Here is a 25,165-nt window from a genome sequence, read left to right as displayed (position 1 = left end):
GCCGACGGCGCCGCGCCCCGGCACCGGCACCGCTGCCCAGCGACGACGCGGCGCCGGCCGCGCGGCTGCCCCACTCCACGTCCATCTCCAGCACCGGTCCCGCCGCCGCCGCCGCCCCGTCCTCCTCGGGCTCGAAGCCCGGGTTGTCCCGGCTCCAGGCCTGCCGCGAGCAGGCGGAGAGCGGCGGCGACGGCGGGCAGGAGCCGGCCCGCGCCGCCTCGCCCAGCCGCTCCAGCTCCAGCTGCTCCCGCCCGCGCCGGCAACCGCCGCCGCCCGCCATCGGCCTGCCGCCGCCGCCCCTTCCCCGCCCTCCGGCGGAAAGCCCGGGGTACGGAGGGAGATGTAGTCGCCCTGGCTCCCGGCGGGAGCGGCGGCCGGGACCTCCTTCCCGCCCTCCTCCTCCTGTACTCCTCCCACCCTTCCCTCCCCTCTCCAAGACTGGAAGCGCCCAGACGAGCCGTGCGGTGGGCAGACCCGGACCGCCCCTGCGGTAGCTGGGCAGGGGCTGGCGCCGGGGGTGGGTCCCGCTCGCCGCTCACTCTCGAGGAGAGCAGGAGGAGGTCCAACGAAGGGGTTTTACTCCTTAAATTTGGTGGGAGCAGCGATTTCACATCGTTTTAAGGAGAGGTATTAAAGCTACCCACGCCCGGCCCCGACCCGGCAAACAGTAACGCAGCCCGCAGGTACAGGGTTTTGTGGTTTTATTTAAGTCCCGTTACAGAGCAAGACACCGCCCGGCAGCGCAGAGAGCGGCGCGACCCTCGCCCCGTGTGTCCCGCAGCCTCTGCTGGTGGCCCAGGGGAGGCCACCGGGTCATGGACCGCCCCGAACCCGAGAAGTCACCACGCGAGCTACATTAGCGAACAGTGACCTGAAATGAAGCTACACCCCGCTGCCATTAGCCAGGGATTGAAAAAGAAGGGAAACGTTACTTTTGCCTCCCTTTTTAAAGGGTGACTTCGTTATTTTCTATGCTGTGGCGGTCTTGAGAATCCTCAGCACTCTCAAGTTTTTGGTTGCTGTTATCGTCAGAGACCTCAGCTGAAACGCGGACCTGGCTTTCCCTGCTTTCCACACTCGGGAGGCTGTCCCCTCTGACAGCAGACTTGCTATCGTCGCCTTCTGCCTCACGGCTGTCGAATTTCTGCCGGCTATCGTTTTCCATGCTCCGGTCAGGCTGATTGTTGTCCAGCTCGCTGCTATCCTGCCCGTGGCTCTTGTCAGACCATTCCACGCTGATGGCATGCTTCTCCAGGGAGCGACGGGAAGCAGAATCCTCCCGGGAGAACCCTGCTCGCTGGCTGTCTGCATCCAGGTCGCTCTCATCTTCCACAGTGGCATCATACATGACCTGTGTTAGAGAGCAAAACAAGAGCCAGTGTCACTCCTGGGAAATTATCTATCAACGAGTGCTACCCTACTGCACTAAAGCTGCTTAGGCTGAGGGGACACGCAAAGCTTGCATGATACATCTCTGCCTGGAAACACTAACTTTTATGGAGTTACATGAACCCTTCACATTATGAGAAACTAATGTTTGATCCTGTCCTCAGATTTCATGTGTGTGAGTACATCATTGCAGTATTGCATATCCTGCAGCAGCAGGCTACGCTCTTGCCTTGGCGCCATCAACACCCCCTGATTTGGGGTATCCAGAGAAGGGACAATAGATTCCTTCACTCATGCCTACTTTCCCCTCACCGATTCTTCTCAAAGCTGACTCCCATAAAACAACATGTCCATCTTCCAAGTTCACTACCTATTTCCAAAAACATGGGTACCACTGCTCAGTGCTGTTTACCTTTTTTGCAGCTTTGCGGAGTTTGATAGACTTCACCAGTGCAGCTTTTGCCTTCATCCTGTAGGCCACGCTGTCGCCTCTGCCGGCGTTGTCTCCCCGGGTGAAAGGGAATGGGGGGAATGGTACAGTTACTGGAATGTCTGTGGGAAAACCCGTGACAACCTCATCGGATTCATCTGTGTCATTGGAATCATTATCATCATCATCGTTGTCATTCACATCTTCGTGGCTTTTGCTTGACACATCAGGAAAGTGCTGGAAAACATTTATTATGGATCAGGCAAATGAGCACAGTTGTGAGATGTGCAGACTAGTATCTGTCCTGCTAGCCCAGGGCTTATGCAGTGTTGGGGAGCTATGTGCAGGCATTTCTCTGAATTCACCTCGCCCTGCCTAAGGAGGAGATGCTATTTAGGGAGAGATGCCACTGCAAGAACTGCACTTGAATGAGGAAAATGAGTGTTGCTACACACTGGCTGCCCTGCAGCACTCAACTGACATTGCGTCGTTCAAAACACTTACCGGTTCCACTGGGACATCCACGCTTTCTTCTGAAGAGTAAAGGGTCTGAAAGCAATATAAAACTCCCTATTAGTTTGAAAAGGCACGTACAGTAGAGCTGATCAGCATGTTGACTATTGTTTAAGCACCTAATCCTAACTTGTACATCTTGTCATGGAAAGATGCTCTGCTTTCTCTTCCAGCTAGCTGCCCATACCTGCTGAGGTGATGCCAGGTCAGTCTGTGGGTGCTGCTGACTCTCCCAAGACTGAGAATTCACACGATCGTGGTGATATCTGTGCAAGTGATGGCCCCTGGGGTCCTTCGGGAGAAAATAAAGGGGGGGAGATGGAGGTTAATCCACAAAGGATCAGGCAAAGCTGCCTGCATCACAACCTCTGTTTTCAGGCAGAGGTGGCATCTGCAATACATACTCCTTTTGCACGGGATGTGCCCTCAGCTATTCACTGCAGTAGGAAGAGGACTCAGAAACAAGCCATGATCCCAGATGAACATTATACCCAGACAATACAATATAGAAGATGTGCCTCTCCCATTGGCAGAGCCTGAGGAATTTCAGGTCAGTTTCTCCAGCTTGTTTTTGTTGAGTGGAATTCGGAGTTATATCTAACAATCATTGTTTCTGCTAATTCTCGGGTCCTTTTCCCAAGGGTGATTTATCTCCCTCATCATGAAGACTCTAAACTAAGTGCAGTAGCTGATTCTCAGAGCAAAGAATTGATTTTACATGGGTAGCAGCTGGCAGTGGAGTGTAAATCAAATAGCTATGTACAAAATTAATACAGTTCACTTACATCACTCCAAAAAATCATTGGAATTGGATTAAAGTGCTCTTCCAACACCAAATATTGTCATCTGATCCACACTAACAAACGTGGGCTGTAGTAGTTGTGCCATGCTATAGTCCTTTTCTCTTTTTAACTGACAACTAACACATTTTTTATTAAGACAAAAGGTTTTCCAGTGCTGGTCCAGAGATAGAACTAATGAAAGTCCTCAACCAGAACACCAGACACTGGAAAAAGTCTATGAAACTGGCTCCTAACAGCCAGGTGAGGACATGCCCTGCAAGCATCTACAATCATAAAACAAGTACCAGAAAATATGTATTAGAATAAACAAAAAAAAATCAAAAAGTATTTATTAAAAATAATTAATAGAAAGACAAAAGGAGCTTACATATTTTTCTTCGGAGCTGGCAGAAATGGCATGCTGCTTGGATTTACTAACCTTGAAGGGAGAAAAGAGAAAAGCATTTGTCAGTATTTCTCACTAAGATGCAGAGAAAATAATGCAAGTGATTGGTGATCCACATTTGTGATTTACTCACTGGCCATGCAGCGGTGATGCTGATAAGGCATAAACACAAAGCTGCCACCTTCATTGTGATGTTCTACCTAGAAAATATTTTGGAACAGTGAGTCAACAAGGTAAAGTACCACACAAATGCCATAGGCTTTTCCTTTTTCCCAGTGTACTTCACTGTGCTGAGAACAGCTCCCTGCTATGGATCCAACCTACACACACTAATTTTTTTCTTTTGTCCTCCATCACCACCGCACACCCAGCTGGTTTGTCATGACTTAGCTACTCAAAAGCTAAAATAATTTTTAGGAGGTTCTGAGAAGAGCTGAGCAGTGGTGAGAGTGGCCACATTGAGAAGGTGAACTGAATCCTGTCAGCTAATGACTTGCACAGACAAAGGAAAAGCTTTGTGATAGACAAAGTGTTACAAATATCAGCTTTGGTTTATCTTCATTCATTTAACGTATTTTTTTCAGAAGAGACAGCATAAAGCCAACTCAGCTTGGATTCTCTTGTCAGTTATTTTAAAACTAGTTTTCAGGGTTATTAACTTGAGTTTCCGAGTAAAGTCAGTTTATATGAACATAAACTGCTTTTATTGATAGACCTTTATTTCCTCCTCCAGAAGTTTGAACAAAATAACCTGTGTTTCCAAACAAGAGATAACATGAAATATCTGCTTACATTGCAGTTTTAGCAATTTAATAAATTACTAATTCCTGCTGAAATTAGGAGAGTGCTGAGCTGCAGTAAATTTTGATGCTTACAGACCAGTTCCCAGGATATGGAACATCCCTGAGAAATTAAACCAATTCACTGATGAACAAGAGTAATTTAAAACTTCGGTAAATCATAGCAGGAAAGAAAGGCTACTTAGGACATATTTAAAATGCATTAGTAAGGCTGGCCCTAAGACAGGACACTCTACTAGAGGTATTGCAATTTCAAGTTACACAGAAAGGACGAGTGTCCCATCCATTCAGGATTGTGCAGCACAAACTGTGAGCCTGCCAGAAAAAAACAAGGACACTGCCAGGCAGTGGTTACATGAGGGAGAAAGCTTTCTGTGTTCAAGCACCAGCTTTGAGTTTCCAGCACATAATTCAGTGGCAGAGTTTTCAATAACCTCCTCCTGACATCTATAAGCACGCAGGTTTAAAATTGTCATTATGTATAATACCCTGCATTGCTAAAGCAACCTTGCTCCCATAAAAGCACACCTTTTTCCACAGAGAAACATCAAATGTCCCTGCCCAGTGAAGCAATTTTCAAAGATCTCCTGCTCAATGTTTCCTTGACTAAAGCTGCAGACAGATTAGCACATGTCAGGTAGAAAAAGCAAAAAAATTACCTTTTCTGGTACTGGAGGAGTCAGCTGCAGCAAGAGCACTCGTAGTGATCTCAGCAGCAGCTCAAGTCAGTTGGCTCCCAGAAGCTCTGGCTTTTTCCCCTTGTCCCCTGACTGCCTGACATCTCTGACCTTCGGGAATTTAAACCCTGTCCCAAGCACAGCCACCAATCCCCATGTGGCGGAAAAAGATGAGGTCATGAGGCTCCTGGCCACCGTCCTGCCCACATTCTCCTACACTTCCTCTTTGGCTTTGTGGTTTTTGAAGCAAACAAAAACTACTCTATGGTTAAAACATTACTTATGGGCAAGATCATTAACCAGCAGGTCTGTTGAATGCGCAGCAGTTGGTATCGTGTAGGAGGGCTTCGGGGCACATCTGTCCTCCTTTTGTGTAAAGGCAGAGCCCAGCTTCCCAGAAACCTTTTGTGCCCTGCTCAGTAGGGAGTAGGAATATGTAATATGAGCAGGAAAAAAGAAATCTGAACATAAAATTAACCAAAAAGATGTTAATGCTTCCACAAAGTTGTAGATTTGCTCTCCAGGGCATACATGGTGCAATGGGAATTGCAAATATGGGGCAGAATATGGCCTTTTGCGTTTTTTTAGTCTGACCTGGGCAAAAAAAAGTTAATAATATTAGTTGTCTCAATAGGCATTCTACATCCAGAAACTTGTTTGTAAAGATATAGCAGAGCCAGTGATAGTCTAATTAAAAAAGATTTGATTTTGAGAAATTCTCACTTCTATTCATTTGTTTCCCTTCTTGCTCCTTTCTTAGACCATTTGGTCAACCAAAAAAAAAAAAAAACAAACAAAAAACAAACAACCAAAAAAAAAAAAAGGAGGGGGAAAGCAGCTATAGCTCCAGTTTGAGAAGTGCCATGATTAGCATTGGAAATCAAGGGATTGGTTTCATCATGGTATGAAATTCCATGTCTGCTATGGAGCAGGGCATTGGCCCTGCTGATGGGTGACATATGTTCTGGCAGTGCCTCGCTTGGACAGCCATAGCTTTGGGCAGACTGCATCAGCTGGGATGTGCTGTAAGGCTCTGAGATCCTCTTCCATTTGGTGTTTCCTTAAAATGGCAATGAGGTGTCATTCAAACACAAGGAAACATCCCAAATAGCCCTTTCAGAAGGCAGAATATTTATAACTGTTTCAAAGCAGTTATCTTTCTCCTCGTCTCTGATACCCAGCTAATGTTTGCTGTGTCCTTAGTCAAGCAGACAATAGACACGTTGTTGTACCAGCCCATGTTACCAGTTATCCTGTGCCTATTAACACCGTGGCATGTTTAGAAACATTGTGAGAAACATACCCAGGTTAGCTCAGCACCTGCCCATCACATGATTATACTTTTGAGCTGAGATCAGCAACAGCTGGAAGTTCAACTTAGTTTACTTAATAGAGTCTTCTAATATCCTAGAAGGAGTATTGGATAAAAAGATAGTATATGGTATATCATTAGTAGTTCTGCATGTAAGGATCCCCCTGAATGAGGACTATCCTATGCTAGCTATGTGACCATTATTATATACTAACTCAGGAAAGACTTTTCAACCAAAAGAAGTCTTCAGTAACTGGGATTTCAGCAGCATGATGTTCTGCAGGTTTAGCTAGCTTTACCATCCTCCATCATAGCTGGGGTTCAGTGCTCCTGGAAGCCAGTTAGTTTACTGAAGCTCTTGAATGCAGATACGAGACTCAAGCTGTAAGTGAGTGCTCTTTGGAAGTTTTGAGTTGAGCATAACATAGTAGCTGATACTATTACTTAGTTACCAGGACAGCTTTAGAAAGGCACTCCTGTTGGCTCCAAGGAACCCCAATTCAGCCCCTTAGGTAGCCAAGTACCTTTGATCCGAAACACCAGTCCATCAGTAACAAACTACTTCCATCTGACAGAGCAAGAAACTGAGACAGAGTGAAGCTTGGTGGCTCCACAGTTAAATGAACTGGGTGTGCTGGGTCCTGCTCTCCTGTCCACACCCTGGATCAAATTTTAAGCCTTAAAAATCTACTTTCCCTACAAACCATTCATCAAGAGATGCATAACTGAAAAACAACATATGCTGAAAGATCTAGAGCTGTTTTCAGGCCAAAACCAGCTCTTGCAATCTGCATAATGGCATATTACTGTCTATCAGACTTTATATTATGTCAGGACATGTAAACAACCTGTTCCACCAAGTTCAGCAGCAGTTATCAGTCGTGCTGATGGAGACATTAGAAACACAGTCTTCCTGCAGTTTGGTAAAGACCTTCCTGTACAAGTCAATTATCACTGTGGCTTTTCAAGGCAAATGTTTTGCAAGTACCTGGAACACTTGACTCCCAGCAGAGACTCTATGTGACCCCCAGGGAGCTGTTTCTGGCAAACAACTGATATTTCCAGTGTGCTGGGAGATGACAGTGTTTTTGAATATGCTGCCAAAGCTATATGGTTGATTTTGTAAGAACTAAGGAATAACATTGATGTTTTGCAGTAATTCAGAAGCAGGATGTGAAGCGACAGTTATTACTAAATGTCTTCATTTATGCAAGATTAGCCAGTACAGAGCTGTAGTAAATTTAGCACTTGTCTCATGCCCATCATTATGTGGTTTTTCATCCTGTAAATCATTTTGTCTAGCTGAGAAATCCTTTACCTTGGTAGGGGGTAATGCTTCATATCCTGTCAGAGTTAAGGAAAAAGCAGGGCAGAAAGCAGGGAGCTTTCACCATTTTCACTTCCCACATTAAAATACCTGATTCCAGAGGGAACGCTTGGCTGCTGGTGACACAGCAGAAGCAACTTGCTTGAATTTGTACAGGTGGGAGGGTACATGATTTCAGCTTTCAAGAGCCATCAGGGTCTGTGTGGAGCATGACTGTGACAGGCTGTAATTTGTTGCATGTAGGTGACATTTCCTACTTGTCTATCCTGTCAAACAAAGCTTTTGACCACAATTTCTTCCATCTTGGGCAGTGTTGGAAACATGTGGTTAGGCTGCTCTTTCATGTTGTCCAGAAGCGGTATCAGTGCCTCCCTGTGCAATCTCCAACACCTACCTAAGATCCTGAGCCAAGACATCAGCGCGATGCCCAGAGATATCTCTGGCTGGCATGGGAAATTCCAGCCTGCCTGCAGTGACTTGTAATGCTCAGTCTTTCGGCATAGCTGGCTTTTGTTTAGTTTTGTTTACCAAAGAACAAGTCTAGAGGTAGACCAGAGCAGCAGCATCTAGATGACAAAGACTAAGACTGGGATAGAGAGGTTAATTTCTTCAGTAGCATTAAGAATGTTATCAAGTACTGTTTTACAACTAGAATATCCCAAAGAAAAGCAGACATAGTAAACACGAGTTTCTGTGAAAGACAGATGAAAACTAAAACTTTCTTGCATTGCTACCATAAAATTCTTAGAAACTCAGCGTGTCAGCCAATAAAATATATCCCCCAAAGCCCTTACATTTTCCCAATAAAGACTTCAAAAGCGATGAAAAACTTACATTCAGCAGTTGGTAGACCTCAAAAAACCCCCTTCTGCCTCTTAAATAGACTACACAGACCACCACAGTGTTTGTGTCCAGACCCAGGAGAGTACTTGGTGTACAGAAGGGATATGGGTGTCAGATCTGTTTGATAAAGAAATCACAACAGCGATTTGCTCCTTACATGTGTGAGCAGGACACCCCAGTAACACATGCTTTGCAGCACAACTGTGTATCTTTTGCTTTGCACCACTTAGAGCAGTAAAAGGATTTATAGTACCTCAGTTTCCCAGAGCCAACCCTAGCAGTTCCTGGAGGAGTTGCAGAACTAGGCATGACACTGAGCTAGAGCTGCAGTAGGTGATTTATTGGGACAGAACAGAGGCTTTCTGGGAAACAACTCCACTGTAAGCTGACAGCATGTTAGAAAGTGCCGGTGTCTGACACACAGCAGAGTCTTTTGGTCTGTCCTTATCTCCCTCTCCGTAAAGAGAGCCCACTCACTTGTCTCTGATTTCTGAGACTAGTTGCTACCTGCTCACATTTTCAAATGCTGTTTAAGTAACAGCTTTGGAAAGTGAAAACAAAGTAATATTTGAGAAGCTGCCATACAGCTGTGGCCCACAAATCCTGGAGGCTGAACATCCCCAGATTCCAGCTTTCACAGAGGCAAGTGGCTGCTCCTGCTACGGCATAAAAACAGTTCAGCTGTCTGTAACTTGCTAAAATGGGGCCCTACTAATGTTTCCTCTCTTGACTGTTATAGTCAACTAGAAAAAACAATTTCTTTCCTGTTGAAATTGATGTGTTTTAATACAGAAGTCGGTGTAGCAGCAGGAATTAAACCAGCACAGAAACAGTAGGTTACTTTCAGGTCATCAGAGTGATGAGTGTGAAGAGCAAAACACCAGATATTTCAGTGCTGGGTTTGTGGCTGTGCTGCAGCTCTGAATTGACAGAAAAAGAATAACATTTGTTTCAACTGGAAAATAATAAACACAATAATAGTCTGAACTACTATTAGAAACAAAACCAGAGAAAGAATATATGGTGTACATCATGTTTTCATAACTGTGCCATTTTGTAATGTATGTAACTCTAGAAAAGCAATTTTTTGAGAACAGGAGGATGAGATTTTCCCATCTCAATGGGAGCTGAGCTCAATCTGTTGTCTCTGAAGCTGAACACTGCTGCAGAGATAATGCTCCAGAATGAAGGAAAGCACACAAGGTGTGTGTGCCTAAATCCTCTGTATGCTCGTAGGAAAGTTTGCCAGCTCAGGGCTCACAGTGTTAGTGCTGAGGGTAATTCGATGGTAGGAAACAGCTTTACAAAAGATTGCTTTTCAGACAAGCTTTGCAAAAACTTTGTGACAAATTGTTTCCCTCTTCCCTCTGCTCAGTTTTCTGTTTCCTATCCTACTGCAAAATTTTCTCCTCACACTGAGAAAGGACACTAATGGAAACATCTGAATATGCAGAATGGGTATGGAAAGAACAGCATTTTCTTGCTCTGCATTGTGAAACTGGTGGAAAGTCACAAGATTCCTGTTCTCCCTAGTGCAGGGAATTTTGGCAGGGCACCACAGGAATGATTTTGCACACCCCTCTGCTCGTATCTTCACTAAGCTCTTCTGGTAAAGCACAGAGTCACCCCTTCACTGCAAGAAACAGAGCAGATTACAGCACAGCGTGACAGAGAAGAGTCAGACAGGGAAGATGATGGGCCAAGTCCTCTGCAGTCACCTGTACACTGCTTCTGTGTAAAACTGAGATGAGCATGACAGAGTCCTAACTGTGTCCTGGGAATCCTTGTTACACAGCAGCCTTAATTTTGCATTCCACATATACCATGTTGAGTCCATATCATGTTTCCACAAACAGCCACACAAGGATCACAGCACGAGGAGCAGAGAGTCGAGAAAAGGTTGTTACCAATCCCAGAGACAAACCTTTCACAAGGCACACTTTCTGAGTGTCTCCTGGAAGAGGCCAGTGCAAAACAGATAATTTGGAGAGGTGCCGGGCATTACACAACACAGGATTCCTCCCTGCATATCTGTGGTTATCTGTGTACAAAGCATCTTTTCTGCAGCCTGCCCTGACTTCTACCTCCAGAAAGTCTTGGGAAGGTGAAGCGTAGGCTGTACAAGCAGTGCAGGACTGCTAGCATGGGTTGTGACCTGTCAACAAACCTGACCTCAGACACAGGCTTGGCTATGTACCAGAAACCTTTCAGATTTCACGTGGCTTCAGGTTTTGTTGTGAGCAGTTTTCTTAACTCTCAGTCTAAAGCCATTGTGGTCTGAGGTGAGACGGATGCAGAACTGAGTCAGTGTGAAAGCAAACACGTCCCAGGCACTGTGCACCAGGGTGTGGAGTCCCTGCTGGTAGAGTGGGAGGAAAAACCCATCTGGGGGCCTGATGAAGGGAAATTAAAGAGTTAGGGACTGGACTTGGGGAGGAAATAGTTTGGCCAAGAAGCTGATTTGATTTTGTGGGGAAACCAAAAATCAGCAGTCTAGGGTCAAGGCCTCTGCTCTCTCGACTGAGTCATGGGCAGATTCCTCACAGATTGCTCAAGCTCGGAGGTGATGAGGCTGTTTTCCCTCTAAGCCTATCCAAGCAGGAGCTCTGCAGGAACCATGCTTCATTGCAGCAATAATCATTTTGGCTCTGGCTTGGAAAGCCGGGACATCTCCTGCATGTCAGTATGCTTCATTTAATTAGCATTGGGGTAGCCACCTCTTGTACAACAAGCAACAAATGTGCCAATGGAACATCAGTCAGACCCAGAAATTTCTCCTTGTGTTTTGCATATTAAAATTGTTTAAACTTGAAGGGTTTATTTATGAAATGGGAAGTAATTTAACTGACACCTGACAGGTATTACCATCAGCAAGTCAAAGGGGATGTTTTCTTAAATGTATAATTTTTTAAAGTAAATAGGATAAATTGATATACTGAATAATTACATGGTGCATAATACAAGTGTCTGAGAAAAAGTAAAAAGGTTTCTTTTCATTAGAAAGGTATCTCCCCCTCCATGTTCAGTCGGTTTTCTTTTCTTTCTCGGCCTCCCTTTTAGCAGGACTGGCGTGCAAAAATATTTCATTTTGGACAGTACCAGTGTGCTATCTGCTGAATTGGCAGCTCATGTACAAAGGACAGGTGCCCTTAATCCCCAAATTTGTGATGTTCTGGACCAGCCAGTCTCTGACCCTGCTCAGCACCGAGGACCAGCAGCCCAGCAGCCTGTGATAAAAGGGAACTGCACAGATGCACGCTGAGCTTGGGCAGCCAGAAGGACAGACAGCCTGCTAGGTGCAGGAGCACAGCAGCATAAACACTTTGGCAAGTCCCTGCTATCCCTCCTTTGCTTACCAGCTCTCTTTGGAAGGGAGCTGCCCTTTTGGAAATACACAGTTGAGAGATAATCACATCCAGATTTAGGAAATAACATTTTGCACATAATTCATACTGGCTATCTAGACAGATTATTGGTTGAGCATGTAGCTATAAATTTGGCAGAATAAATGGCAAACTGTGGTTGGCATATGGATGCAAAGCAGGAAGCAAACTGCAGCTATACATTAACTACAGGAAAGGAAAGCCTAAGAAACTGGGTTAATCAGCAGGCTCTAAAGCAAACAGTAAGAAGGGGTAGCTGACAGGGCAACTAAGTCTTGAGCATATGCAAAATGAGGGCTCTTTGCATTAGCAAGAACATTACCAGTCAACAAATAACAAGCCAGCACTGCTGTTTTGCTCACTGAGTCTTGTTTATCACAAAGAAGTCAAGTGACTTCTCCTCACCCATGGAAAATGTGAATACAGAGGATGACAAGCAATTTTGGGAAGCAACATCCGTTCTGTATGGAGAAACTTGATCTGCTATACCCAAAATAGCTGATGTTGAAACACAGACTAGATCTCATCTAGGCAATCGATTAGACAAAATGAGGAAGCTTGAGTGTGTGTTGGAGCTGTGTTGGTCTCACCTCAGGCAGCAAGGGCAGTAACAGGACAGAGACTTGTGGGCTGAGCCAGGTTGGAAAATGCAGATCTAAGGAGGCAGGTTGTCAACAGATAACTCTGTGCCCTCAGCAGGGCTGAAAAGCATTTATCATGGCACCCGGTCCCTGAAAAAAGCACTGTAGGAACTCTGGCACTTGTACCTTCATTAGCACTGACACAGTCACATCCCACAGGAATCAGTTTGCCTGAGCCCTGCAGGATATTCCCATCCTTGACACGTCCTACTTCTGGTCTACTCTTATAGTACAGGCAGCTGTATATTGACATAGCTACATTATCCAGGCTCCTTGGGTGTGCTAAACCAGGAAAAGGAATAGTGCAGTGGCTACAACGAAAACCAGAGCTGGCTGCAGGTCAGCATTCAGCCAGGAAAGCTGCATCAATAAATCACTTCTGCGGAATGGGATCTTCTGTATCCACCTTTTGCAAAAAGAAGCTAACTTGCCCCAGGACAGGCTTTGGTACAGTGAGACACTCCAATGTTTGCCTCCATGCACAGGGTGGCTTGAATTCTACTGACTGAACATTTAAGGTGTAGTTCCATCCCAGGATGAAAATCTGATCAGAGCAGGCTTTCTGCATTTGCTGTGGCTCAGTCACAGCAATACACACACACACAGATGCACATATATATTGACATACATATGTACCTACACTTAATATTGTAAATTCCACTTTCAGGATCAAATGAAATTCTGGAGTTCTGAGTCTGATGGAAGTAACACAAAACCCCCTTAGAAATTAACAGCAAAAGAGAGTGCTGGACCATGGCAAGTCCTAGTGAGATTAGTCCTAGTCCCCTGTTTCAGGCTTATGTCAGGACAGAAAGAGGAGGGCTTAATTTCAACAAATATCCACAGTCATTGGTGTCTTTTTCACCTCTGCTCCAGGCAAAGAAGCCAGGCTGACGCACTGGGCATTTTTATGTATACCTTCCTATCTTTCAGATAAGCTGATTCATTCATCTACCTATTTCCTAGGAAGCTGCTGTCATGACAGCAAGCAGTGTAACACAGCTTCAGTCCCATTTGACACAGATTTCTACAAGAGAAAGTACAGGACCAAGTCTCAGGGCAAGGGTGCCAGGAGGTGTGCTGTCCAGGGAGTGTTAACCATGGCTCTCTTTTGGGCAGTGCAAGGAGTGTCATTGCTGGGATATAACACTGCTGCTTTACAGGCAAGTTACAAGGCATGCCCACTGGCTTGTCAGGAGGTCTTAAGATGATAGGAGTAACGTAGATTTTCCAATTATAAGTAAAAAACCAGTACCATCAAAATAATAAGAAATGTCAACTATCATAGAAAGAATTTTTTTAAGAAGCCTTTCATTTATCTTCATGTCTACTATACCTGCCCTTACCACACTGATGTTATAGCATGTGACTATAATAATTTTCAGCAAAATTAACATTCATTATAGCTCTGATCTTGCAAAGCTACTCTATGGACACAAGCTTTCTCTTAGCAATTATGCAGTTATCAGGTCCAGTTATTGGGTAAAGCCTGTTGGAAATATTTTTTTAAAAAGGAGGCAACTCTAAGTCTTGATGCAATAATAATTTGCTCCTTTTGTTTATCATCTGGCTTGATTCTGCTCACAAATGAGACAAGGCACAGATGCCTAAGAGATACTAAAAGCTCACTCTGAACTCCAATTACGCTAGCATTTTTTCTAACACATTGTTTTCCCATCATTATTGCCATGGAAATCAAGGAAAAATACAGAGGCAAAATAGTAAAGAAAATAAATTAACCTGGCCAAGTAATTGCATTCCCTGGTAGGTTTTAAATATCTTTCTTTAACAGGAAGTCCTCTCCATAGATTTCAGTAGAAAACAGCTATATGTGCACATACACAAGACTGCACATTGGAGGCTGGGAAAGAGGGCAGCTTTTTTTATTTGCGTGGGCTACACAGACGCTGCAAGTTGAAGCTTAAAACAGCAGGGCTTCTCCCCTTTCACCACCATATAGCCTGCTGACAATTAGCCTGTCTGCTCGGGCTGCTTTTCTTCCTTATTCCACCCCTGCTTAGCAATTAACAGAGGCAAAAGCAAGCCTCAGTGCTCCCTCCTTACGTGTTGGAACATCTGCTTGGGCTATCCAGGGGGACCAGGTCAATACCCAGGAGATCTTTCCTGGAAAACTAACAACTCTACCAGGCCTGAACTTGTAATACAGACAGACTAGAAGAGTCAATCATCTCAGTGTACAGATGATACATACCAGACAGTGAGGATTTGTGGATTTTTAAAGCTAAAACAGGCCATCTTTTACTCTGTCCCACTGCACAAATCAGGCTGGAGGACAAACTTCAGATACTACTGAGCTTATCAACTTGCATTTGGCCAAATACAATTATTCCTCCTGAACTGGGGTTATTCTGTATTAAAGCTATTTTACATAAAGTCACATTGATGAACACTAGCTACACCACCCGTTTGTAACTCTAAAAATTAAATTATGCACAGGCTTTGGCTTTCATGTTGTTTTTTGTGGGCAAGAGATTATTCTGGCTATTTACACAATTCAGCCATGTATAAACACAGCAGCCTAGCTCACAATTATCGGTTCTATTCCAGCCCTTCCAGTACTGGTATTTACAACTCATATTCTGATTTTAACTGAGATAACCCTGATGGCAATGCTGGTGAGGTTTTTCCAGCACCCTTATGCTCCCAGCTGGGAAAGCCTCCCAGAGCGCTGGCTTGTTACCATGCTCCAGTTTCAGACTTTGCTGGCCAAGAAGTCTGCTTTATTGTATGGCAAACCTATCTGTAACTTCTAGGGAAACAGGAGTTTCCCCAGCTCAGTTAGGTTCTGTGCACACCTCCTGGCTTTCTGGAAATAAGATTTTTTCCTCCCAGTGATCAGCTCTGAAAGATGGTCAAAGTAGCTGAACCACTGATGGAAAATGGATTAGAAACACACAGGCATTAAAAAAGCTAGAAAGTAGTTCTAGAAGTGACCAGTGACAACATCTGTCCATTTTCCTTTCTCAGTACAATTCTTTGTGCAGGTTGTTCAGCTCTTACTCTCCAGAAAATCTCGTCCTTAACATAGGCCCTACTTTAATAAGCAGCAGGGCGGAAATTAGGCTTTCCAATGAAAACAGCTATTGGTTTATTTGTTTGGGTTCTTATTTCAACATACCGATCTCCCTGCAGCCGTTCTAGGAAAGCACAAGAAAAATGTTTCTTCTGTGAAATGTAATTATAATGGCAAATACAAACTGACACACGAGCATGGAGTTATTTTGGGTGATGGTTTGTGCAGCAAAATACTGTGATGAGGTTGGTTTGTCAAACTGAAGGCAGGGCAGACGTCTCCCTCCCTTCCTGTTTAAGCCAGTGGTCTGGGAAGGGCTGCCATAACCTATAATGACGGTTAGCTCACCGAAAGCAACTTGTTTCCCCCAGTCTCTAAATGCAGTTTTCCAAAGGCTGAACATATGCCAGAACATGCACTTGCTTTGTGTCAATCCTGTGTGACATGGCAAACCCTGGGCTAATCTCAAATTATATTAAAATTTATATTAAAAATCCTCTATTCTGACAAACCTGCTGCCTTCCAGTACCCAAAGGGAGCCTACAAGAAATCTGGAGAGGAATTGTTTACAAAATGTAGTAGTGATAGGACAAGGGGGAATGGTTTTAAACTGACAGAGGGCAGGTTTAGATTGGATATTAGGGAGAAATTCTTTACTGTGAGTTGGTGAGGCACTGGAACAGGTTACCCAGAGAAGTTAGGAATGCCACATCCCTGGAAGTGTTCAAGGCCAGGTTGAATGGGGCCCTGAGCAACCTGGTCTAGTAGAATGTGTCCCTGCCCATGCCAGGGGGGTTGGAACTAGATGATCTTTAAAGTCTCTTCCAACCCAAACCATTCTATGATGCTATATACTTTCTCATACAGAACTCACACAAAGATGAGGAATATTCTTTCAAAGTCAAAGAAATCACTCAAACTTTCTGCTGCAAAAGCATTTCCTAACTTCCTAAGAACTTGGCCAAACATGGGGCCTTTTTCACATTTCGCTGTGTATTCGCAATTGCTCTTTGGGTGGCAAAGCACTGAAACCTGCTGAGCCCCAGGAGCTGTTGAGAGAAATGGAGTGTGGCACAATGTGGCTGTAGGGCTGCAGCCTAGGAAAGCACTGGTGAGGCACCTCCTGGCTGGAGGTCACTTTACACGGGTGGGTAATTCCCTGCAACGTGTCCTCCCACACAAAACATATAATTCAAGATGGAAACAGAGGACTGAAATAACAAATGGTTTGCTTTCCCCTGCTCTCCAGACAAGGTCAATCATTAAACATAAATGAGAAACTACATTCTGTCAGTGAAAAGCCTCACTAGTGTAAGTAGGCATTCACTTAATGAACTTGTTGGTATCTGGGCTCAAATAGTCATTACTATAAATCTTTCTGAGCCAGAAACCTTGAAAAACATCAGCCATTTTCTACCTTATCTTCTTTATTCACTGCAGGAATATGCAAGTAAATACTCTGGCCTCCATCCATATGACCAGACACTGCAGCACAAGCGACAAGGCTGAATAAATCTCTGGGCAAAATCAGGCAACAATATCACACAAGCAAACTTCTCACATCTTGTGTAGTGAACCAAGGCTGGTCTGGCAGGAGCCACATGGGAGCAAGTCCCGTTTGCCTGAGGTCTGCTCTCCCCACTCACTTGGACATAGCAGTGCATTGCTGTGCCCTCTCCTATCTCTGCAGAGTCTGTCTGGCTGTCCCTCTGTGCTGTCAGGGCCCAGGGGTTCCAGGCAGATCTGCACATCTTGGTGAGAAATGTGATGAGCAGCAGCCAGACTGTCACTGCCCAGGGAGGTGGCAAAGCGACCTAGGGACATAAAATGGTGCTCCTCCCAACAGTCAAGGCATATAATAGGAGGAATAAACAAGAGGAGTTAGAGATGTACATGCCAACAGGACTATGATATTATTGGCATTGCAGAGGCTTGGTGGGACAGCTCCTGTGACTGGAGTATTGGAAGGAAAAATACAGGCTTTTTAGGAAGGACAGGCAGGGGAGATGGGAAGGGGGTGTTCCCCTCTACATCGGTGATCAGCTGGAGTGCATGGAGCTCTTCCTGGGGATGGATGAGCTGACCAAGAGCTTATAGGTCAGGATTAAAGGGACAGCAGGGACAGGTCACATAGTGGGGGTCTGCAACAGGCTGCTTGACCAGGAAGACAGAGTGGATGAGGTCCCTATAAGACCTACCTCACATTAACAAGCCCTGGTTGTCATGGGGGACTTCAACAATATCTGTCAGAGAGACAGCACAGGAGGGCATAAGCAATCCAGGAAATTCTTGGAATGCATTGATAACTTCCTTCTCCAAGTGATAGAGGAGCTGACGAGGAGAGGTGCAATGCTGGATCTTGTTCTCACCAACAAGAAGGGGCTGGTGGAGAATGTGAAGCTCAAGGGCAGCCTTGGCTACAGTGACCATGAGGCAGGGGGAGTTCCAGATCCTTAGGGCAGTGAGCAAACTCACTACTCCTGGACTTCAGGAGAACAATCTTCGGCCTCTTCAGGGATCTGCTAGGCAGAATACCATGGGATATAGCCCTGGAGGGAAGAGGGGCCCAAGAAAGCTGGTTAATATTCAAGAATGACCTCCTCTAAGCTCAGGAGTGATGCATCCCAACAAAGAAGAAGTCAAGCAAAAATGCCAAGTGGTCTGCATGGATGAACAGGGTGCTCCTAGGCAAACTAAAACGCAAAAAGGAAGCCTACAGAGAGTGGAGGCAGGGACAGGGAGACTGTGAGGAATAGAGGGAATGGCTTTAAACTGAAAGAGGGCAGATTTAGATTGGATATTAGGAAGAAATTCTTTACTGTGAGGGTGGTGAGGTACTAGCACAGGATGCCCAAAGAAATTGTGGAAGCCCCATCCCTGGAAGCATTCAAGGCCAAATTGGATGGGGCTTTGAGCAACCTGGTCTAGTGAACAGTGTCCTTGCCTATGGCAGAGGGTTTGAACTAGGTGATCTTTAAAGTCTCTTCCAACCCAAACCATTCTATAATTCTGAGCTAGAAGGCTATAGCAGCACCCATGATTAAGCACAATTAGTATATGCACATAGCATTTATTTTTAAAATTAATTTTCTAGCTATCAAAAGATATCTACATACCTGTCAGAAGGTATCCCAGGAAGGTGTTTATTAAGAAGGGAAGTTGGAAATAAGATTAAATATTTTGATTTCAAGACCATTTGACAAAACCTGAAAACCTTCTTGAATCAAATTCCTGCTGAAAGCCAGGTGTCTGAAAGGTGTCCCCTTCACAATGTCTTAGCCCATTCAGTCTAGTGACTTACTCTGTAACAACACAACATTGACAGCTATGGCTCAGCAAGGATTTTCCCAAAGACCTGACGCTTGCAGCAAGCATTTAGTACTGGATTACTCTTCTTGCTCTGTTTGTGAAGCCTGTGACAGGTCTAGCCTTGCATCAGGAGCAGATGTCAGGGACAGAGATGCTGAGACTGTTACAGCCAATGCACAGCCCTACAGTCCTGAAACACCATCAGGCTGCTGCTGTATGCAGATGCCCTCTTGCCCCCTCAAATTCTGGCCACCTGTGACTGGGCAAGTGCCAGTGAGCTGTGCACAGGCTGAGGCACCATACACATTTCACTCTTGTCTGCCAGCACAAACTTGAAAGGAAAATCTAATCACAAGCCTGTAAGTCACTTCCTTAGCCTCACGCATGAGGCACCAAATCCTAAACCAGCCCCATTACTTGGCAAGGCTTCAGGGTCCTGCTGCATTTTGCACTGGCTCAAGCAGGGTGCTGACAGCAGAGGATGAATCCATTAACACCCAGAGTCATGGTGGCCTAGGTGGTCCTTGCCTGGGCAAGTGGATAATGCAGGCAAGCAGGTTCAAGGAGGATGAGGGTGCTTGGCATAGCATGAGTTTAGCATTCACTTGGTACTGACAATGATTACTGGGATTGCTGCGGGGTCACAATCATGAATGCTTCTCCCCATGACCAGTCAGGATGTAGAAAAAGGGGTTTCCTAAGGAAAAACAATCAGGGAAAGGCACAGAGAATTTGTCAGGCCAATCACTGAGCCAACCAGCTCACAGGGAGGTGGTTTAAGCCAACCACTGCATTCATGTGCTTTGTGGACACCCCATTCATGGGCTCTATTTGCTTGAAGCCTGTTGAAGATACACATCTCTCAGACCAAACACCTGTTACATCTGCAGGCTTTGGAGAATCAGTGTGGCTGTCAGAAGGAGCTGAGGTCCAAATTGCCCCTTTGTGTTTCAAACACAAGGAAATGCACATGAGTTCTGAGCAACTCGAGAGCTGTGACAAACTGCTTTGTTTCAGTAACAGGTACAGCTTTTAAGCTGGGATTTTCCAGCAGCCTTCCAGTGCCAGCCTGGTGATTTATGAATCATGTTCTGTCTTTCACATCAGCATCAATCCCTGCAGCAAAGGGTATTAAAGCTCGCTGTTTCTCACTGTAATGAGAGCAGGCTCCAGGCTGAGCAGTGCTCTACTCTTCAAAAAAAGTGGAAGATGCTCACACCAGTCACTGGAGAACATCTCTCCAGTACAAGCTTTGCCTTCCTGGGGGTCTTTAATGACAGCTCACTATTACAAGGCAAGAACAACCCCAAGCAAAAGTCTCTCTCGAGCACACAAACACTGAATATCCAACAGTGTTAGAAGAACACAAGTACTTGTGAATGAACTGAATTGAATTCTACCAGCACTTTGCTGCATACACTGCAAACTAATTCCTTTTTGATTTCTGCAAAAAGGGAAGGTAAATAGAGCAAGCCATGCCAGATACCTTAACAAAACCTTCCCCTCATACCTGGTGTGCTGACAGGTCACTGGCCCTTACAAAGGGTAGAGCCTGTGGCAGGCTCTGGAAATACAGACTCTATGTGCGGAAAGAGTAAGAAACAACATCACCATTGCCCTTCTGATACAAGTCACACCAAGGGATTGGTTAGCAACAGTGGAGCATCAAAGAGAAGGAAAACAAGCAAAATACCTCTTTTTTTGCCATCTGTTTCACATGTCCTGGAAGGCACATCACAGTAGCTACTCTAAGTACTTGGGCTGTCACCTGTCCCACACTGAGCTGATTACATCTCAGGGCTTTATCTACCCTTGAAGAGGTTAGCTTTTGACCTGTGCCCTTAGACCCCTTACGTCTCTGAGCCCTTAAAAACCTTTTCCATGTTCCTCATGGCTACTGGAAATCTTTTGCAAACCCTGAGAACCAGAACAGGTGTTTTGAAAGCAGCCTGATAGAGCAAGTCTATGACAGAACCCTGCACTCCTCTGCCTCCTGAGTCCACCATCCCTAGGAAGGAGTCCCCTTCCTTTCCCCAATACAGTGTCCTGGATAAGGCCCTGACATGAAGCTGTGTACTAGTCACTTCATACCTGACAGCATGGTCTTTGAACAAGAGAGAAACCAAGTCTAACATCAACTACTGCTGAGGCTTTTGTACCATGAGGCTGAAGTATTTTATTGCTGTCATTAAAAATCCTGAGATTTGATCTCACTGGTGTCCTAATGCATACCTTGTTAACTTAATCTCATTTTCCTAGTTAGTCATGAACTCCCAGCCTGAATTCATGCCTTTAAACAAACAGGATTTTCAGGGATTAAGTGTGGTGCGCAGCTTACTGCTGCCAAATCCGGCTAGTACCTTCCACTTCCATTAGGTGTGCCAGAGCAGGCTGCCCAGACAGCACGACCCAGGACAGTACCTGGCCACAGACCTCAGTCCCTGGGGCATCAGTGCCTTGATTTTGTCATCCTGGAAGCGGATGCAGCAGCCAGTGCAGAGAGGGTAAAGTCTTCTCCCTCTCCACAAAACTCTGCTGGATGACACAGATGCCCCCCACTTCCCCTCCACATCCCCATGTGGAGAAACACAAGCCCACACCCCAACAAACACCTCCACCTACCAACTCGGGAGAGGTTTCTATAGCTCTGCATCCCCAGGCCTGGGCACTGTTTGAGCTGCATGGAGAAAAGGCCCAGTTTTGTTTTTCCAGTGACCATAGCGATGCTTTGCTCTTTTCTGGGGTCTGGCTTTTTGTTTTAAGTGGCCCAGAGCCAGGTAGCACTAGTTAAGCAACAGCAAAATAGTTCTGGTATAGCACAATCCCTGTTAAAATCTTACTCCTGGCTCAGCGAACAGGAAGCTAAAACTTAACTACCTCCCTTGAGCACACCTCCACAAAGCCCCTTTTGTAGGACACACTGGTCAGGGCAGGCAGGACAACATGGATGCAGGAGGAAGCATACAGGGCTTACAGAGAGAAGCTGTGCAGGGTGGCAACAGAGAGTGGAGACATCTTCTCCTGCTGGGAGAGGGTAAGAACATGTTAGACCTCGTGTATCACAGCATCTCACCTTAAACACACTTAGTACCACCCATAGCCCCAGTTGATGACTCAGGGAGAGGGCACCCAGGCGGGTCAGAGATCACTTTTTCCCCAGGAGAAAGACAAGAATTTCCTGCCACTCATTCATTTCCAGGAGCACTTACTCATTGCTGGGAAGTGCTGAGAGCAGCAGCTGTTCCCCAGTTCTTGTACAGAAAATCCCATCTTGCCCCCGGGCATGTGTCAGAGCTGCTTTCCAGTGACCAAAGGAAGCCCAGGAGAGCTAGGAGGCAGCAGCAGTCACTGGGTCCGAACCAGGTGACAAAATCATCATCTGACTGTGACTCACCTCAAGTAACTTTGCTTCAGGCAATTAGCTTGGAGGCCGACATACCTACCTGTTAGTGATTTAAGTCCGGAATACCTTAACCTTTGTGCATAGGAGCTGTTGGTAAAACCCAGGGAACCTGTCCCTCCCTAGCTGCACTACGAGCTTCCTCCTGCTAAGTGGAGACAGGACCTGTGCAAACTAACCTACAGGTCTTCAACATCCAACTTTCTGATCACCATTATAACGGTTATTTACTTTTGGCAGGGGACCATTTCACAACCATTCCTTTGCATTAATGACCGTGAATCAGATGAATTAATAATAAACAGGAATAAAGACAAAGATTTTTCCAGGAAGCAAATGAGACTGAGGAGATCTGTCAGGTCATGGCAGCACTGGGTCTCTTGAAGTTTCCCCACAGCCTTCCTGGCAGCATCTTCCTTTCACTCCTGTTTTGGCTCGTTTCAAAAAGAAGAAAATGAAGCTTGGAAGCATAAAAGAACCAGATACACTGAATAGGAGACTATTCCACAAAACTGATATCCAAGGAATTTCATTAAGGAATCCCTTGACCTCATTTGGGTGGGAATTTTGGGCAGTGAGAGCAAGGACTTAGCACCAGTTTACTCAGCTTGGAGTGGAGGAGGTGAGCACTGACAGAGGGCAGATCAGGAAAAAATGAAACACCGGAGTGGAAATGCATAGCGGAAAAGGCAAGGCAGGGGAAACAGCAGTGGAAAAAAAAGGACTAAGGGGGAAAATGCCAATAGAGCAGAAAAGCCATAAGGCTGGCAGAGGAGAAGGCTTGAAGCACAGGTGGCTGAGGAAACCGAGCTGGAAAAGGGCGAGAGAAAGCAAAATATGAAAGAGGAATACTCTTCATAAGGCAGAGCTGGTTAGTCAGAGGCAAAGCTTAAGCAGAGGGAAAGAGTGTGGCCCTGAGCCTCCCTGTCCCTGCCAGCACTACACAGCCTTCTGCACAAGTCTGTGGCAATGGTCCCTGCTGGGGCAGGTTTGCCAGTGTCTATATCCTGCATCAACTCTGCTTTAGTGAGCCTGATCACTTAATTAATATATTATCCTCAGGAAATCAGCTTGCAAGCCCTGCCTTAAACCTTGGTGTGATGTGTGATCTGCATAAAAAAGTGCAAACTTAACTGCCATTTATGGCACAAATCTTGGTGCTCATGCAGTGCTCTGAATTTTCATAGCTTACCTAATGGTGTCCCCACATGTACAGTGTACACTGTCATCAGGACTCCACTCAAATACCTGCCAACTGAAACTATTTTGTCCCATTTCTCCCAAAGTGTTTTCCACACATGCCAGCACTCCCCCATCCTGCTCCCCTGCCTGTGCTGGAGCATCACCTCATTTTTGCACAGCTCTTGGGGAAGTGCCTTGTGATGGGGTGCCAGTTTGAAAAGGAGCTATTTGCCACCACCCTCTGGGTGCTGCCTCTCAGTCACTTCCTCACCCCCTGCACAGACCACTTGTCTAGAGTGTAACTCATCCGTTTCTCCAGGAGGAGGCTGTGGGAAATGGTATCGAATGCTCTGGAGAAATCCAGGTAGACAATGCCCTCCACTTCCCCCACGTTGACCAAGCTCGTTCCTTTACTATAGAAGGAGATCAGGTTTGTCAAGCACAATTTGCCCCTGGTGAATTAATGCTAGCTTTTACCAGTTATGTGCTTCATTTTATTTGTGATAACCCCCAGAAGGATTCATTCCATAACTTTCACAGGCAGTGAAGTATACCTGGTGAGCCTATAATTTCCTGGATCCTCCTCTAAGAATCATAGAATCATGGAATATGCTGAGTTGGAAGGAACCCATCAGGATCACTGAGTTCAACTCCTGGCCCTGAGCAGGACACCTCAAGAATGTCACTCCATCTTGTAGATGAGGTGACATTAGCCTTCTTCCAGCCTTCTGCGATGTCCCCTGATCTCCATACCAAGGAGGACTGCCTCTCAACATCATCAGTTCTCTTAACACCCTCAGGTGAATATCGATCTGTAGGGGTCAAGCTCCTTAATAGGGCACACACCAACTCTTCCTCCACTGACACTGGTGTGTCTGTGTCTGCATCAAGCTGGATTGTTGTTCCCGAGACCTGGAGCCCAGCAGTTCAGGTAAAGATGGAGGTGTTGAGAACCTCTGTCTTTTCAGCATTGCTGGTGACTACTTCACCTCTCCTTTTTAAGAGTGGGCCAATACCTTCTATCTCTTCCTGTTGTTTATGTGTCTGTAGAACCCTTTCTTGCAGTTTTTGACATTTCTGTTCAATTTCAATTCGAGTTGAGCTTTTGCTTTTCTCACTGCATCTCTGCAGTTTTAGTAGTAAGAAGAGATGCTCCTCATCAAGGATGTGGGATTATGACCTGACCAAGACAAACTGTGTTTAACATCTGATGGCTGATCCACATCACCACTTCTTGCAGTAGCATTCCCTGGTCCCTGCCAGACAATCATTACATGCTTTTGTTAGATTTCTATATATGCTCTTTTCTGTAAATTTAAAGAGGACCTTCCCTTCCAGTAAATTATAGTTTTCTTTTGGCTTTCAGGCCAGTCTGCAGCTCATGTTTTCATGCAGTCCGAGTTGCTTGTGTTTGGCTTTTCCGAGACGCTGACTGTGGAGAAGGTTAAGCAGTTTAGTGGTTGAGTCACTGGTACAAAAACAAACCTACAGATTTCTGGTCCAGAACACCAAAACAACACACTATAGAGAAAGCCCAGCTGGAGCCAAGTATACGTGCTATCGCATTACACACCCCCGGTGTTTATTTACAAAGCAAACCAAGTCCGACTGCCATCTCTCCTTAAATGTGTACTTTTCATGCCCAGAAATTGTCCCTGGATCAAGTTTCTGATGGGAGGAGTAAGTAAGCCATGTGTGCAGGACCTGCAGTCAGCAGGCTTCTCCAGCACGTCTTCC

At 45.5% G+C, this 25,165-nt stretch overlaps 2 protein-coding genes and 1 long non-coding RNA gene across 4 annotated transcripts in view; 1 reads left to right on the top strand and 2 right to left on the bottom strand.

Annotated features, from left to right (window-relative positions):
* The window catches only part of PKD2 (polycystin 2, transient receptor potential cation channel), a 26,781-nt gene extending 26,603 nt beyond the window's left edge, over positions 1-178 (bottom strand). Inside the window, exon 1 of one of the 2 annotated variants that reach the window (XM_027692679.1) lies at positions 7-178. In XM_027692679.1, the coding sequence (XP_027548480.1) occupies positions 7-85 (79 nt within the window). In that variant the 5' untranslated portion in view covers positions 86-178. The remainder of the gene's footprint in view (positions 1-6) is intronic. The other variant, XM_027692678.1, reaches the window with a different exon arrangement.
* A 506-nt stretch (positions 179-684) lies between these two features.
* On the bottom strand, positions 685-5,499 carry SPP1 (secreted phosphoprotein 1). Its single transcript, XM_027692673.1, has 7 exons — positions 4,980-5,499; positions 3,654-3,720; positions 3,503-3,553; positions 2,520-2,624; positions 2,324-2,368; positions 1,802-2,056; positions 685-1,351 (listed from the first exon to the last, which is right to left on the bottom strand). The coding sequence occupies exons 2-7, from the start codon at positions 3,705-3,707 to the stop codon at positions 947-949; spliced, it is 915 nt and encodes a 304-aa protein (XP_027548474.1). The 5' UTR covers positions 3,708-3,720; positions 4,980-5,499; the 3' UTR covers positions 685-946.
* On the top strand, positions 2,621-23,156 carry LOC113972038. Its single transcript, XR_003535745.1, has 3 exons — positions 2,621-4,037; positions 9,683-9,686; positions 23,144-23,156. It is a non-coding gene; the product is annotated as an uncharacterized LOC113972038 (long non-coding RNA).
* The last annotated feature ends 2,009 nt before the right edge of the window (positions 23,157-25,165 follow it).

Source organism: Neopelma chrysocephalum, unplaced genomic scaffold (assembly GCF_003984885.1).
Source record: "Neopelma chrysocephalum unplaced genomic scaffold, ASM398488v2 Primary Assembly neopelma1_88, whole genome shotgun sequence".
NCBI lineage: Eukaryota > Metazoa > Chordata > Aves > Passeriformes > Pipridae > Neopelma > Neopelma chrysocephalum.
This window is presented reverse-complemented; position numbering and strand designations above follow the sequence as displayed.

Bases quoted from the DNA above. Each gene is read 5' to 3' on its own strand.
- SPP1 (XM_027692673.1), bottom strand. From the start codon at position 3,707: ATGAAGGTGGCAGCTTTGTGTTTATGCCTTATCAGCATCACCGCTGCA. The intron at 3,554-3,653 runs GTGAGTAAATCA...TCTCCCTTCAAG, and splicing joins GCATCACCGCTGCATGGCCA to GTTAGTAAATCCAAGCAGCA. The intron at 2,369-2,519 runs GTATGGGCAGCT...TATTGCTTTCAG, and splicing joins ACCTGGCATCACCTCAGCAG to ACCCTTTACTCTTCAGAAGA.